Below are 15936 nucleotides of genomic sequence, written 5' to 3'. Positions count from 1 at the left end.
AATATACACAAGAATTCCTGGCCATTGCCAAAAAAGCTGAACTGGCCAGAAGACATCCTCCTTAGCCATTTCAAAGACTGTCTAAACTACGACCTGTATGATGCTTGCCTGCCTTGAGGGGATCCACGCCAACTCGATGAATGATACGTCCTGGCGGAGGAAGCAGAGATCGACCTACTGAAGAGGCACTTCCAAGGAAAACCATGGGGCCGCTCGCCTCCTGAGCCGACGCGCAAACCAGAGAAACCACCGGCTACGGCCAAGAAGTCAACAGGCTGTTTCAAATGCAGGAGAGAGGGGCATCACACTATAGAATGCCGCTCGAAAGCTCCTCAGTGCAATCCAGACCGATCACCGGCCAGGAAATCAGGGAAGTCCCCAGCCAAGCCAAGAGAACCCGCCATGAAGGCGACAGAGGCTGTGGAGTCCCCACCCCCTGCCAAGCATGGGAGGGAACTCCGGCCTACACCGCAGGGGCGGTGGACACCTCGGATGACAGCTTGGAGGGCGAACCCCTGGTAAGTGGACCCATCGCACCCATCCTCAAGAAAAGTGACTATATTATCCCCCTCCATGCCCGAAGCTGTCAAAGTGAAAGTCTTAATAGACTCTGGCTGCACCCGCTGCCTCATTAGCCCGGCGCTAGTGGGGAACTTGGGCATCCCAGTGAGGAGGCTGAAACAACCAATCTCATTTGGCCAGTTAGATGGGTCCATAGCAGGGGGGGTGCCAGCTACCCTAGTCACTTTACCAGTCTACCTTTCCCTGGGGAACCACAAGGAAGACATAATGTTTATAGTGACTCCAGGCATGGAATACCTAGTGATCCTATGGCTGAGTGGCTAGAGAAATGGAACCCCTGGGTAAATTGGAGGATGGCAGAATTCAATTTCCCGAAGAGAATCCTCAGTGAAACCCAGCTAGCCACTAAAATGGAGAATGGAATGCCAAGCGATGTTCGAGAGGTTAAAGAGACTTTTTTCCACCGAAGCCGTACTGAGGCACCCAGACACAGATAAACCTTTTGTAATATAGGCGGACGCAAGTGATGTGGCAATGGGGGCTGTACTATTACAAGAAAGTAGCCAGAAATCCAGCTAACTATATAACAGCCCACCTAGGGCAACTGAAGGACTGGAGGCATCCCCACCTATGAAACACCTCCCTCATCAAAAATCAAATTAAGCATTTTGTATGTATCATGTCTTAGGCCTGTTACCAATTAGTATAAACCCATAATTGCTCCTAACTGTTTAATTAAACTTTTCAGCCATTCCAGAAACACAAGCATCAGAAGATGAAAATAACCCAGGCCTGCAGGATTCCAGCACCAGCTCTGAAGCCAGTTCTGGTGAAGGATTTTGGTTAGTGGTGATGTTGGTTTAGGTATTACCCTAAGAGAGTTCCCAATCTATTCCTGCTCTCTATATAAGATACCACAAACCCAGCTTCACAAAAAATATTGGTAAGGAAAATATTTTTTCTAAATTGGCTTGCAAAACATTTTAAAATCAAATATCTAAAATCAGTCGCTTAAAGTCAATGTTTTCAAAAATAGATTTAATAATTAAAACAGCAATTAATTCAAGTTTTAAAAACTGAAATAAACCTAATGAAACTGTTCATTATTAACTTCATCCTAAAAGTAGTCCTAAAAGGGGTGTCTTTGTTTAGTGCTGGGGTGGTGGTGGAGGTGTGTGGCAAAAGAGACCTCCATATGGGGTTGAATCAGCAATATCAAATGTGTACTGTACAGGAAAAAGACACAAAGAAGATGAATCTGTGATTATAAATGATCAGAATTTGTGTGAGTATTATGTATCCTAAGCTGCCCACCAGCCTTTTGATCTCACTGAAGCATTTAAGGAAGATGAAAGCAGATCCCTGGTCTGTCAAGATTGCTTACTCCTTAGCCAAAGGAATTAAATTTTATCATAGTACAGTTAAAAATAAACTGGTGGAATTTGCAATACTAATATTAAGAATGCTAATTTATTCAAAAGGAGCAAACTTTATTAATCATCATTTAAATGAGGTTTAATGCAAAGTCTTCCAAAATAAATGAAGCAAAAAATATATCTTTTTTTCTTTCAAAGATGATATGAGTTCTGGGTATTGAATATGATATTTTTATAACTTAGGTTGTAACTTTGCTATCAAAGATAATTACAAAACAGAAAATAATGAAATCCTGATAAGCAAAGCCAAAAACGAGAGGATGACTTTTCCCATACTTAAAATTTTTGAATGTTTAACATAGAAAATAGTTTTGCTTTTCATTTTTGAGTAAAATTCCCGACTCAAGATATTAATCCCATCTTTAAATAATTATTCATACTTATTGTAGGTGCTGAGTGTTTATTGTGATTTCATTATACAAAATATAAAGCAGGGGGGGAGAGTGAGAAAAATGAAATGTAGCCAATATTTAAGATAATTTAAATTGGTCTGTTAAAACTCATCTATAGCATTCTACTTTTTTGAATCTTGATGCTTACAGAAAGCATTCAGCTCTTACCTTGCATATCTGAAAGTAGTCTGCAGTCAGCCTTTCTTGAATTTCATCCCTGGGTGTCCCTGCAGCCTCTCCGGAGTTCTCCGAGTTCCTTCCAGGCCCACTGCCACTGATACTACTACTGCAGTTTCCACTAGGGGATGAAGTTAAACCATCCAAAACTTTGTGAAAACTAAATTTCTTCATTTTGTAGAAAAAGTCTTAAGATTAATTTCACTTATGAGAACTCCTTGGGTTTGATAATTTCACATTCAGCAAAGACTGTTTCCTCTCACAAAGAATTTCTCAAATGTTCCAATGATACAGCAGTATGGTATTTTCTACTAACTCAAATGAAATATATAACAACTCCATGTTAATTTTGCTTTAAAAAGAAGGCATGTTAAGAAGGGATATTCTAAAATGACATTAGGGGAAGAAAAAACTGAAGGCTAGGCATTTAGCAGTGATTGGTTATGGCTCCTTCTTAAAGAATTAAAATTTATAAAACTAGTAATATTGATTTAAGTAGATCACACCTTTTTGCTGGAAATATATTGTTCTTTTAAGTAATTGAGTCCTAAAAGCCAACGTCTATGCTCAATTACTTTATTACAATCTTAAATATGATTCTTCTGAAGAATTGTTTGCTACTGTCCGTTTGCTTGCTTTTTAAAATTCCCGCTTCTACTCTAGATAACCCATGTTTTGGAACATTTGTAGAATCTTCTTGATCTTTCTTAATATTTAGAGTCTTTAGAATGAGTATTCAACTGTTCTTCAGTATTCAATTAACCTCCATCTTTGTAAATAAATGACATTCTCTTGCAATCTGAGATATTTTCACAACTGCTTCACAACTACACTCTTCTCTCACAATGCCAGCCTCCCACTCTGATTGCAATATTGCTATGCTGTTCAGCTCTAGCAGAAAACCACAGTTTATTAATTTTTATGTACCCACTCATATTCTACTTAAATCAAAACCAAACCAAATAAGGATTCTTTTGTTTGCAAGTAAGTTGTGGATACAAGGCTGATTGTCCTCGCTGCAAAGAGGCCTAAAAAAGTAGGGTTGCCAATTAGATTTTGATGAAATCAGCTATGGGGCTGACCCACCAATGAAAAGTGGAGGGACATGAATTACGCCTGGACATAAATTGCGTCCCAGCAGGCACATCACAGTTAATAGACATAAAAGAGAGTGTTGGATCACAACTTCGTGAATCGCGAGCCAGGATCGCCTGCAAATTGAGGGAGGATTGCGCAATCCTCTGGTCGCTTAGCTGTTGGTGGTACCGCAGTTCCCCGACCAAGCAAGCTCTCCAAGGTCCTGAAACCCCAGGCGAAGGCGGCAGAGGCGGCAGCAGCAGCAGCAGCGACTCCTCCTCCGGACTCACCCGTCTCGCGCGACAAAACTAGGGAGGATTGTTTCGCTGTGGGAAAGGTTGGTGAACGATGATGAGCTCACTATTAGGTAATCCGCTAGCAATTTTAAAAAGAAGCGGAGTTGAAAGAAACCAGAACGAAGCAAAAGAATCGAAGAAAGAATGTTCCAACTCAGAAGATATTGCAATAGAGAAGGTCAGATTAGAGGAAAGCTAAAACATAACTCAAAGAATCCGAATTTCATTCCGTTAAACAGAAGTCTCCGAAGGCCAGTAAGGAATGGCAAAAGGACCAAAATGCTGCAGCTTGGGTCAAGAACCTTCTTGCCGCTTCCTCCCATCACAGCGCTGGAAAAAATGGCTGAAAGAGGAAACGCCGGCGATTATCGGAGAGGGGAGTGGGAACAGTTAGAGCGCGTGCGCGCGCAACCGTATAGCCTCATCAGGTGGTACCTGCTGCTATGTCATTGTCCTTTTTGATTGACCGGAGGTGAGCTAAAGGGGGCGCTGCTGTCTTCCACCCTGCTGCCTTCTCTGACTCCACTCTAAAGGCGGGGCTGAGAAAAATATTGAACCACTTAAAGATCCGACGCTCTAACACTGACTGCAGTTTGGAGTCGTGAAGTATTTCAGAGATAGTAACATTCATCGAACTCTGAAATTTATCGTAAGCATCAATTGGTAAGTTCCATAGAGAAAGGGACCAAAACCCTGTGAGGTTTGCTTCTGAAACCTCTGGAATTGCGGGGAGGGGGGGGGAGCCAACAGGGACTGAACTCAGCTGCCAAGAGACTTTGCCTTTTAAAATAGCATTGATTTATAAGTATTGTTAAATTAACACCATAAACAGATACAACAAAACTAAAAAAGTTAACTTGTTTCCTGGTAGAAGAAATGTTGAATTCCACACAACTGAAAAACTTGGATAAAACTTATGTGCATAGTTATTGAATGTTTTAAGCTAGAAATTTCAAGGCTACTACATGTATTCTCTAATAGGGCTTGTTCTTCTGTATTTTTGATATGTTTAATATTTTTTACAAAAATAATAATGCTAAAATTCTAAATATCTCTAGAAATAGGGAAAATATGTATTGTTTCTATTTATCTAAAGGAAGTAATATGCCATGAATTGGGAAATAAATGGAAGAGTTGTACTTTTATTTATAATCACAATTTAGTCTATATTCTCAATTATTTTGGATCATTTTCTACGTATACAATGTTTCTTACAGGAAACGTATATTTCAACTCTGTTACAGACTATATTGTGCATTAAAGACTTTCCTCTGTGGTTAAGAACCATGAATACTTCTCCTGAAATGTTATTGTTCTTGATCATTATTATTGTGGGGAACCATTGTCAGTCATTCCTAGACACCCCTTCATCCTGCAGCCCCACTCATGTATTTGAAAGCTAAAAGTCCTGGATATGATCCCTGCTACTGCACATCTTCCATTCAGGCTAGACAAGAGAAGTATAGATCAGCAAAGAAGCTGATAAGCTGACTTCCAATAAGAAGTCTTTTATAAAAATTATGGACAGAAAATCAGGAAGAAAAAAAAATAAGGCAGATATTTGGCAAATAGGAGCCAGTGCTAAGGATGTAAGGAAGCCACTAAAAGATGAAGAAGAAACCTGCAGAGGATGAGGATAGAAGGAAATAAATGGAGAGGTTATTTGCCAATTCCCTTGCCTCATCAGGCATCACACTAGCCAGCAAAGGTGCACATAATATTCACAGGCTGGGATCACAATATTGCATTGTATGATACACCGTAGTTTACATAACTAGGCTTATACTGCATTGCCAATATGCAGTTTGTTTGGCTTGGGCTTTATACATATGTAAATTCTCACTCTTGAGAATGAGTATACAGTATATTCAAAGGTAATGGCTGAGTTCACTTGTACAAATTCGTAATATGACTTCTTTGGATTTGCTTTAGCAGAATCTGTAAACTTTGCGGTACATGGGGCTGCCCTTGAAGACTATCCAACAACTTCAGCTGGTACAAAATGCAGCAATGCATGCAATTATGTTTCTGGTAGAACATGTTACATCTGTTTCATAGGCTGTATTGTTTCCAGGTCCATTTCAAGGTGCTGATGTTGACCTTTAAAGCCCCACATTGCATGGGATTGGGTTAGTTGAGTGATTGTCACAGGTTTCATCTGCAAAGTGGGCTAGGATACGGGTTCTGTTTTCTAAGAACTACATTTGGTGGGCCCTAGGCAGTGGGCTTTTTCTATTGTGACATCCATGCTGTTGTTTCTTCTTCCCCCGATCACTTCCCCCCATCAATTCCAAGCTTCTGGTCTCTCAAGATTTGGTGATGTCAGTAGGCCTTGAGAATCCTAAGGGCAACTAAATTAATGAGGTGGCTCCATTACTATTAACATCAATTTATCTGTTATTTGTTTTGGCTCTGTTCTTATTTTTTTTAAATAATAATGTTTTTTTGATATTGCTTCAGCTTTGTTGTATGCCAACCAGAGTCACTTGCTTTTAGAAATTGAATCAAGCATCAAAGAAGTTCACCGTTTATTCTGATGCTGCGTAAAGAAAGTTACTTTGTTTAGTGCAGCCTTTTCCAAAATGGAGCTCACCCTAGAATGGTATTGGCAATTTGGTGAACAGTCCTCAATATATGTGTGAATGTAAGAAAAGAGGAATTGCTGAGCAGATCTAGTCAGGTTAATGTCTGGGTCCAAAGGGTAAAAGTATGGAAAATAACTGTCCATTAAAATCATTTTCATTACATCAGCTCAGAATAAACACTTCTACAAGCAAGTAGACTGTTTATCCAATATGGCCAGGAATTATAGAAATTAAATCCTTGAAAAATGATATAAGAAAAAAAAGGAAAGAAGCTCCAGGTTGATGAATGGGAGTATTCCATGATTTTAAGGGCAATCCAATCCCCCTTGTCTTCTAGACTTTATTGGGAAAGGGAGTTGGATGAACTCAAGGATCTGATTCTTTTTACTATTTTTCTCCAAAGCTGAGTCTTCAATAGCTTAGCTTTGTTTACATTTACTCTTTGAATCTAATGCTGCTTCTCTAAGGCCAACACTCATCTTAGTTTTTCTTCACTGTTAAATATTTTCTAATAATTATTTTAAACAATTTTGACTCCACATTGTCTGGTAACATGCCTCAGATGGCATCAGTTTCTGCAAACTGAGTGTATGTTGCTGGATTTGTAGCCTTTGTGGTTGTTTCACCTTTCACTGTTAGAAAAAAAGGGGAAGATGCATTCTTTTTTTTTAATCTTGTTCCTATAGTTGGGAAGATGAGGAAGAAAAAAAGATGGCAGCAAATACCAGTGAAAGAAACCACTGTGGTATAGACTTGGGCTCAGATGAGACACAGTAGCCCCTTCTATGAGTCCATTAATAATATCCAACTTTTTACTACTAAATGGATAGTTTTGTTTTCTAAAAGGCAGACAGTGGCACTTTTGAAAACTAGAAATAGAGTCTATATGAAACATATTTTTAAATAGGGCCCAAGACATGGCAGAGAAAAGATAAAAAAGAATATGAGAAAAGTCTCAGCCCATAGCATATAGTATAGTCACACTGTCACTATTGTTAGCAGTTGTTGCAATATTCCATTTTTCTATAAAGTTAGGAATTTCTTATGTTCCAAAAAAGATTTTAGATCCATGCTAAGCTTCAAATTCAAAGCCCAAAAAGTAGTTCAGGCCATGTGGGATGCACATGAAATATCCTAAAACAAAATGCATCTTCTTCTGAGATCATGTTGGAGCTGTGATAGGATGCCACACAATCCTGGCAAAAAAGGCAGGAGCTAAGTGAGCATCCCCATATGATCCAATGTGTCTTTTTTGCAACTGAATCTGAAATGCTGCATTTATAGAGAATATAGAATAACAGAGTTGGAAGGGACCTTGGAGGGCTTCCAGTCCAAACCCTTGCTCAAGCAGGATATCCTATACTATTCTGGTCAAATGGTTGTCCTGTCTCTTCTTAAAAACCTTCAGCATCCACCACTTCTGAAGGCAAGCCTTTATGTCTATGAATACTTTTTGTCTATTCTATTGGCTTTCAAAAGCCAATAGAATAAAATGGAGTAGCACAGCTAAGAGCACAGCTAAGGAAAAGGGGGGGAAATGGTGGACTGCATTGTTTGGCGATCCCCGTGAAATGGTCGTTCGACCCCAAATGGGGTCCCGACCCATAGGTTGGGAACCGCTGGTCTACAGCATGTTCACTATTAAATATACTTTACCATTAAAAGAATTAGACTTCAGGTTTGTTACTATTTGTATCACAATGATTTAATTCTGATGCAATGCTATTTAGTGGTGAGCAACCTTCCCTTGAATTATGTATTTCTTTCTTCCATTTGAAAGAGGAGGGACCAACCAAGTTGGAAGGCTGCTTTTAACTGTCAATACAATACATCCTGGTCAAATTCTCCAGAAGATCTGCATTCACAATGGTATTTGAATGCAAGAAGTACTTTTGATCTACTCATTCGTACATCCTTAATATGAAATACAAATACACAGGACAAAGACATTGTGATGGACAGGCAAGCATTTTGTGGGAACAGCTGCATATATTTCAGTAATTCTTCAATTAATATTCATTATTAAAGTAAAATAAAACCAGCTGTTTAAAATGCTTATTTGTAATCTAAAAACAATAGTCCTTAATGGAAGCATTACATTATTTTATTTTTATTTTAAAGTAAAACAAAATTTGACTCTATCAAAGTATCTGAAAGTTAGAAAAGGCAACACACATGGTCATTAGCTTTTCAATTTGCAAGCCTGTTAACTTGTACAATACTGATATATAAAAATGGAATATGCAATAAATGCTGGAGCTTTGAAATACAATTATTTTATCTATAGTCTACCACTATTCCGAAGAAGAAATGCACAATGATTTTTTTTAAAAAATGTGTTTTAGAAAGTTAAATATCACAAAATTGAATTTATGAAGGTACCACTGAAATATTAAAATAGACTCTGTCATGCTCTATAGTGGCATCTAAAGTCTGCATAATTTTTTTAAAAAATACTAAAGCTATTTAGATTTCTATTAAAACAATATATTGCTTTCCCCACAATTTATTTGGATAGTAGTTCCTAGTCATGACACATATATTTTACTGGACAGAGTCCAAGTTTGATCAAAGGCAACATTTTGCTTTCCACATTATTCTTGTTTGTTAAGAGGCAACTTTTTTATTTTTGCCTTGTCCTCATGGATTATGTAATGTGTAAAGACACACAGTCCACATTTTTAGACTAGTCTTTCTGGAAACTGTGAGGCTTGATTCAATCAGGCTAACTATCCAAAAATGGGATGTATAACACCACTTCTGCAAAAGATAAGAAAATTAGATTCACGTTATATTTTAACAAAGTCACCTCCTTGGAAATTTTAGCACTGCAGATGAAAGTGTTAAATATTTTTTTAAATCTATTAAGTTAGCAAAGAAGAGTCACTCACTAATATGCATTTTTTAAAAGGCAGATAAATTTGAAAACATTGTAGTGTCTGGATTATGGGTTTTTTTTTTCGTCCTTTAACAATAACTCCTATCTTCAGAATGCCTTCTGCAGAAAAAAAAATGTACACTGTAGTCACCAACACTCACTGATTTAACATGATTGTATTTATACTCTCTTCACCACAGGTTCTCTTTCTGCCCACCCTCGCCAAAGATATATGGCAGGCAAGCATTTAGCTTGTCAGACCATTGGAAATAAGAAGCCCATATAGTCACCATGCTTGCAAGGCAGTAAGTTCTTTCAACTATATGATACAGGAAGTTATTTTCAGAGTAAACTAAATATAATGCCTTCTATAGTACAATCCTTTTTTTCAAGGAAGAAAAATAAGCCATCAAAAGAGCATTCATATTTTCCGGGCAAAAAAAAATCAACAAAACCCACAAGTATAATGCAATGGAAAACTTGTAGACTAAACACAGCAGTGTGTGCACATATGCAAATATGTGAGAGAGAACATAGCTGGATTGACTGCAGGTTTCTCACACCTTCTTGCATCTGCGGCAGCTCCCTCCCTTTGTTCTGATCTTTGACTCCTCTGTTTGGTTCTAATTCAATCTTTTGCTTTTCAGAATTTTCAGTTGAAGATCATCTATCACTGCTACTTAAGCAGAAGTAGTTAATCAAACATATCCTCAAACATACGTTGGCCCATAGCTATATATTGCTCTTTCTCCTCCAGAGTCATCTGTGTCACAAGCTCCGGCCGCTGGTTTACTTGGCTGTAAGAAAATGGATGTCCCGCTACCATAACAATGGGGTCTTCGGTCACTACCTCAAACTCATCCTCGTCATTGTCATCTGTCAGCCCACAGAGTGTTGTGGGAGCAGGGGCTGCACAAGGAAGGGAGTCCTCATCCGATTCACTGGTCTCACTCTCAGAATCACTGGCATTTGTGGCAGATAAAGGAGCAATTCCTCCCATAGCAGCCGTAGAGGCAGAGGTGGTTTTCTTTTCATGGATGAGCAGAGCACGCATTACCTCTTCATTGTTATCTTGGGCTCCCTGTCCCTCTTCACCTTCATGGGACATGTTTATGTCTTGACCACCTGCAAGAAAGTATTTAAATAATTATATTCATTTTGGACATGACAGTATTCAGATGCTGGTCCTGCCACAACAGACAATGTTGCTAGGTACTATGCAATTAAATTTCTTGGATAACGATGTGTGGTTTGTAGTTGGGACTCAGCATTGTAAAGTAGATTCAGTGTGCACCTAATAAGTCATATTAAGATGCTTTATATCTTGACAAAGTCCAAAAACTAATGCTCCCATATACCTTTCTAACGTTACCACCCCTTCTTTTTAGATTCTATATATATATTTAGAATATATTTTTAATTTATCTAGCATTTACATCTTCTAGATTTTTATAATTCATTTTAGATTTTCACTTTTTAGTTCCCTTATGTTTCTTTTTGGTGACATTATCCCACAATCTTATGTTGGACTATGACCTTAATAAAGATTGGATTGGATTTAAAAAATGCCTAAAATTTAAAACATCAATAAGGATTAGGGTTAGTTACTACAATGCACTGAGTGCAAATAACATGATAACAAAAACAGAAGTGGAATAATAGAAAAAATATTAATAGTACAATATTTTAAATTTAAGTTCTGCCTATTAATATTGAGGTGATAGTGAGTATATGGAAACATGAGTTTATGTAAATATAAGTGTATATAAGCAAAATTATATATTGGTTAATGACAAACAATGCATCTTTTATTTTCTCTAATGCTTCCTGGCATTCTGTAGACCATTGTACTTTGGAGGGTTCTGTTTTTCTCATTAGGTCTGTTAGGGGTTGAGCTATAATAGAGAAATGAGGGATAAATCTTTGGTAATGCCCCACCAAACCCAGGAAAGAGTGAATCTCTTTGTTTTGGGGACTTCTACCTGTTTCAGCATTTCCACCTTTCCCTGTTCAGGCTTTATCTCCCCCTTACCAACCATGATCCCCAAATATCAGCTTTTCCTATATCCTAGATGGCACGCTTCTGGGTTTATGGTTAAGTCAGTTTTTCCTACACAATCCATTGTTAGGCTTAGGTGCTGAAAGTGTTCTTCTCAGATCTTGCCCTCTCCATGATCCAGATGGCACTTCCTATGTACCATCCCAGCATGGTGCCGCTCGTGCACTCCCTTTCTTCCTTGTGCACTTTCCCAATCTGTGCAGCATCTCTTGCCCCCCGTCCCTCCCTCCCTCATCCAGTAGCAACCACTTAACTGTCTGTGAGCCTGGGTTTTGCTATTTCCTGCTGGTTTCCCCACTGACCTTGGTTGTAGGAAGCCAAGCAGGAAGTTACCTCGTCTAATGGCGATGGGATTCAATTAACGATGGCAACCGGGACTGCATGAATTATCCTCACTAAACGATGTGGTCATACTTTATAACCACATTGCTTAGTGATGAAAATTCCAGTTCCATTTGCCATCAGAAATTGAGTACTTGTAATGTACATGCTTCTCTATTTATGCCCTTTTGGATTTTACAATGTTTTTCCTTTTATGCCTTTCTTACCTTCGGTGACTTCATTAGGATCATAAGCACCTTGCACTGTGCTTTCCCGCAGCCAGACTGGTCTCTCTCTGGGTAGCTTTCCTTCATTTGCTGGCTGATGTGTGTCTTCTTGATCTTCCATGTTAATAATTACATTCTGAGTGTACATGTCCCCATAAGAAGGACCCTTTGTTGTCCAGGCTTCTCTGTGCTGCCCACTTGGTAAACTATTTCCCAATGCACCAACAGCTCGTTCTTTGCTGCATACAATCATAAACAGACATGTTTGGATTAGAGAAATATCTTAAATAAAGTCTAAAGGTATAATTCCAGGCATTAGCTAGAAGTCCAGCTCAGTTAAATATAGTTTTTTTCTGTGAGTGCATATGATTACACCCAATTTATTAAAATTTCTCAGATATTTATGCTGGCAATATAGTATACTAGGATTATACAGCTATCATCTGTAGACACCTAGATAAATCATAAATGTCCATATCCAATGACATATATTGGTAGAAACAGAATTTGAGAAGACTGTCAACACTTGACTATCAAGTTCAGACAAATTAATACTCTGGCCCACCTCTGCTTCAGTGCAAGAATCTCCATAGGCTCAGGCTCAAGTAATTCATAAGCTAAATTAACATCCTCAGTCTCACGAAGCAATGCATAAATAGGTTCTATTTGTTCATTAAATCGTGCTACAAGAGTCCTTGCATCCTTTTTAGGCATTGCAGATTCATCTTCTTCCACTTCAGTCTCACAAAATGTGCAGCGAAATATTCCTATACAGAAAATAAATCAGTAAAAATTAGGAAATATAAAATGCTAATTGTTAATTTGATGAGTTGTGCAGAATAAAATTATCATGGAAAAGATACATTTTATTTAGGGAGACAATAAAACACAGAGAAGACAAAAAGTATTTACCTGCCATTTAAGGTAATAGTTAATTTAATAATAACTAATGACTCCACCAATTTATGGTTTTAAAAGACAAGATAAATTCATGGAGGATCAGTCAGCGAGTGGCTAACTGACTTGAAAGCTGTTTTATCTTCTGAATTAGAAACAATGTTCCTTCAATAGCAGCTGCCACTGTTCTCCTGGCTAGGCTACTGAGCTTCCTGTTAGCAATTTGTTGGCTGAAGTCCCACAAAATACTGGACAAAATAGGCAGTCTGGGTGAGCAGGGCTGTTGTTTTCTCCCTTATGCCAGGCCTCCACATTCATGAATGTATACACATAGGAGAGAAAAAAATGTATAGAAGTCCGGTGTGAACATGACAGAGAATGAAGTGCAAAGGATATAGTGGTGGAGAGGATATCAGCTCTGGTTATGGTGTGGTCCAGTTATTATCCGTTATCAGGCAGTCCTCAACATGCTCTGACATATGGCCTGTGGCAAGAAAGCTTTTACAGACAAAAAATGCAGTTTTGCAGGATCCCAGAGGCATGCTTTTTCTGCCCTCTGGTACATCATTCCTACAAAGATCCATTTGGCGCTACTCTATTTTAAAAACACTAGGGCAGTGGTAGCGAACCTATGGCACTGGTGCCAGAGGCGGCACTCAGAGCCCTCTCTGGGCACGTGCGCCGTTGCCCCAGTCCTAGGCCTTCAGCTGGGTTTTATAAAACCTTTTCACTTTAGGCCTCCGCCACCATGTGCAAAAAAAAAAAAAAAGTCAATCAATCAATTTCAGCTTCTCACAGGAAAAAAAAAAGATCTTGAAAAGTTGGAATTGATTGATTGAACTTTTTAGTCCCACCCAGTCTGCCGTTACCACCACGACGCCCACCCAATTGGCCACACCCAGCCGGCACTTGACGATGCATAAGTGGGTTTTGGGTTGCAGTTTGGGCACTCAGTCTCTAAAAGATTCGCCATCACTCCATTAGGGCTAAGGTCCTTTGGGTTCCAATCAAGCATTTTCACTGGAACAAACCAAAATTAATTTTTATATAGTTCCCCATTACATCATTTAGTTTTTATACCTTTTGCACTCTGATTGTTTTCCTGAGTTTTTAATATAAGCTGTTTTGAATCTTTCCAATTTTGCAACTGAATAAGTCTGATAAATAAATAAACTTCTCTTATATAACAGTACATTTACATGTTTGGGCAAGATTGCAACTAGACTATCCTAATGAAGCATTCTCTCCCAGATGCATTTTCTTTGGTGCAGTTCTCAATGTTTACTAAGCCTATGATATGCATTGTGACCATGTCTTGGTTATATGCTTCTGAAATATGTCTCTTTTAATATTTTCCCAATATTTATATTATAAATACACTTCCATTATTTTCATTCCTAAAAACTCTGCAGCCCTTTAAACAAAAATCACTTGGAACAACACAGTATGTAGGCTTTTTCTATTCCCAAATCAACTCTCCCAGATAAGATGGCAAATTAATATTTCAGCCCTTTGAGGAATTATTGTATCTTACCTGTATTAGGTTCAAACAACTGATTTGCTTCTAAATCTGTGAAGGTACTGGAACAAATAGGACACCTGAAAGAGGCTCGGTTGGTGGAGTCTCTTTCATCTGTCTCAATTCTCCTTCTCATGTGATCCAACTTATACTTCACCACATTGACCAATAGACGATAATTAATAAAGTAGAAATTGTGCCTGGTGGTCTTTCCATCTGCAGCTGTCTCCACTCTCATCCTGCATTTGATAAATTTGTCACCTTTAAGAGTGTTGAGAATTGCTCGCAGCTGCTTCCTATCAAACTTCAGAAGCTCCAACATGTCTTCTTCCTTTACACATGGATTCCGAATTAGAATGTCCAGGGCCAAAGCATGTTCAGTACCATAAAAACCACGCACTACATACTTAGCAAGGCGTTTCAGAGAAGCTGGGACCTCGGTAAGAATGTCTGGATCTGTCATAGCTGTTATCTTGCAAAAGAAATATTATATTCAAATTCTTGTTTTCTTCCACTTAGCAGTGTCAAATCCAATATCCACTATAGTTAACTACAAGCATAATAAATAACAAAATTAGAAAACTGCATATATAACATTACTTCTAATCTTCTTGCCTTCTTCACTGTTCTTATACATGCAGAAAAAAATTGTATTCCTGTCTTCCAGTTTGTAAAGACTATCAATTCATATAGCATTTAAGTCTGTCAAGACTATCAATTCATATAATATTTAAGGCACTTAATCTTTCATTAAGAGGACCAATAGATGAAAAATTGCATTACATGTGGACTATTGCTCTGTCTACCTAATGTGAGCTGCAAACTTCCTGATGGCCTCTAGACAGCTTTTTGTAGCCCACATCCGGTAACCTGAGCCATTGCACTAAGCATCTTTCTTCAACAAAATTCACTTGGACTTTTGAGCGCAGCCTAGGAGGAAAAACATGGTTTTGAAAGATTGCAAGATTATAAGATGTGGAAATATTTTGCTTCAACCACTTATACACTTCTTTCCAAAGAAAAAGTCAGACCTTTTCCTTTGCTTGTGTTAAGTGGATGAATGACCACCCAGTAAATTTATTCAGTCAATGATCAATATAACGGAATAATCCGTGTTTCTGCTATGGCAGACGCACTCGACTCCCGATGCTGCCAACAGAAAGAAACTACACAATGGAACCCTTCTCCCTGGCATACTACATTTCAACCTGCAGAAAGCGGGCTATTACGACCGTGTTACAAGGAGGAGGATTCAATCCGAAGCCTAATACCTCAGTGAAACGAGACAGGAGGGACGACGCTTCCTTTCACTCACAATCGCCTCCGCAATTCAAGACTGTCTCACCCAACGAGTCTGACAGACATGCGAAGCTCCCGAACACGTTGCCACTAACCTCACAAACAAGTTTGCTTCAAGGCGGCTGCAAACGAAAGTCTGGCCGTCTTGAAACGTCAATACTCTGCGACACACAGTGTTCTACTTCCTACCTCAGTAAGTTTCCCTCCTCCCTCCCCCGCAGCTCTTGGGGCCAATTGAAATGAAAAGAGTG

The 15936-nt window shown here is 38.6% G+C and overlaps 2 protein-coding genes across 7 annotated transcripts in view; both read right to left on the bottom strand.

The window, feature by feature from the left end:
- STXBP5L (syntaxin binding protein 5 like) overlaps positions 1-7819 on the bottom strand; it is a 104683-nt gene extending 96864 nt beyond the window's left edge. For 2 of the 3 annotated variants that reach the window (XR_005559557.1, XR_005559558.1), the window contains exon 1: positions 2519-7819. Coding sequence is in view for 1 of the 3 variants with exons in the window: in XM_039366581.1 (XP_039222515.1) it covers positions 2519-2701 (183 nt within the window). In the remaining 2 variants the exon portion in view is untranslated. The remainder of the gene's footprint in view (positions 1-2518) is intronic. The other variant, XM_039366581.1, reaches the window with a different exon arrangement.
- A 1444-nt stretch (positions 7820-9263) lies between these two features.
- GTF2E1 (general transcription factor IIE subunit 1) lies at positions 9264-15879 on the bottom strand. Of its 4 annotated transcripts, none has more exons than XM_039366583.1 (5): positions 15781-15879; positions 14402-14936; positions 12536-12737; positions 11971-12209; positions 9264-10488 (listed from the first exon to the last, which is right to left on the bottom strand). In XM_039366583.1, exons 2-5 carry the CDS (start codon positions 14847-14849, stop codon positions 10058-10060), a joined length of 1320 nt encoding a protein of 439 aa, XP_039222517.1. In that variant the 5' UTR covers positions 14850-14936; positions 15781-15879; the 3' UTR covers positions 9264-10057. The 4 variants fall into 4 exon arrangements, with proteins under 4 accessions (XP_039222517.1, XP_039222519.1, XP_039222516.1 ...); XM_039366585.1 differs by having other exon boundaries at positions 14402-14858; positions 15781-15841; XM_039366582.1 differs by having other exon boundaries at positions 15658-15831.
- Between the last annotated feature and the right edge of the window lie 57 nt (positions 15880-15936).

This window comes from Crotalus tigris, unplaced genomic scaffold, assembly GCF_016545835.1.
Source record: "Crotalus tigris isolate CLP2741 ecotype Arizona unplaced genomic scaffold, ASM1654583v1 scf7180000020347.5012614909:4044961, whole genome shotgun sequence".
In the NCBI taxonomy this organism is placed as follows: domain Eukaryota; kingdom Metazoa; phylum Chordata; class Lepidosauria; order Squamata; family Viperidae; genus Crotalus; species Crotalus tigris.
Note: the sequence above shows the minus strand (reverse complement) of the source record. Positions and strands in the feature narration are given on the sequence as shown.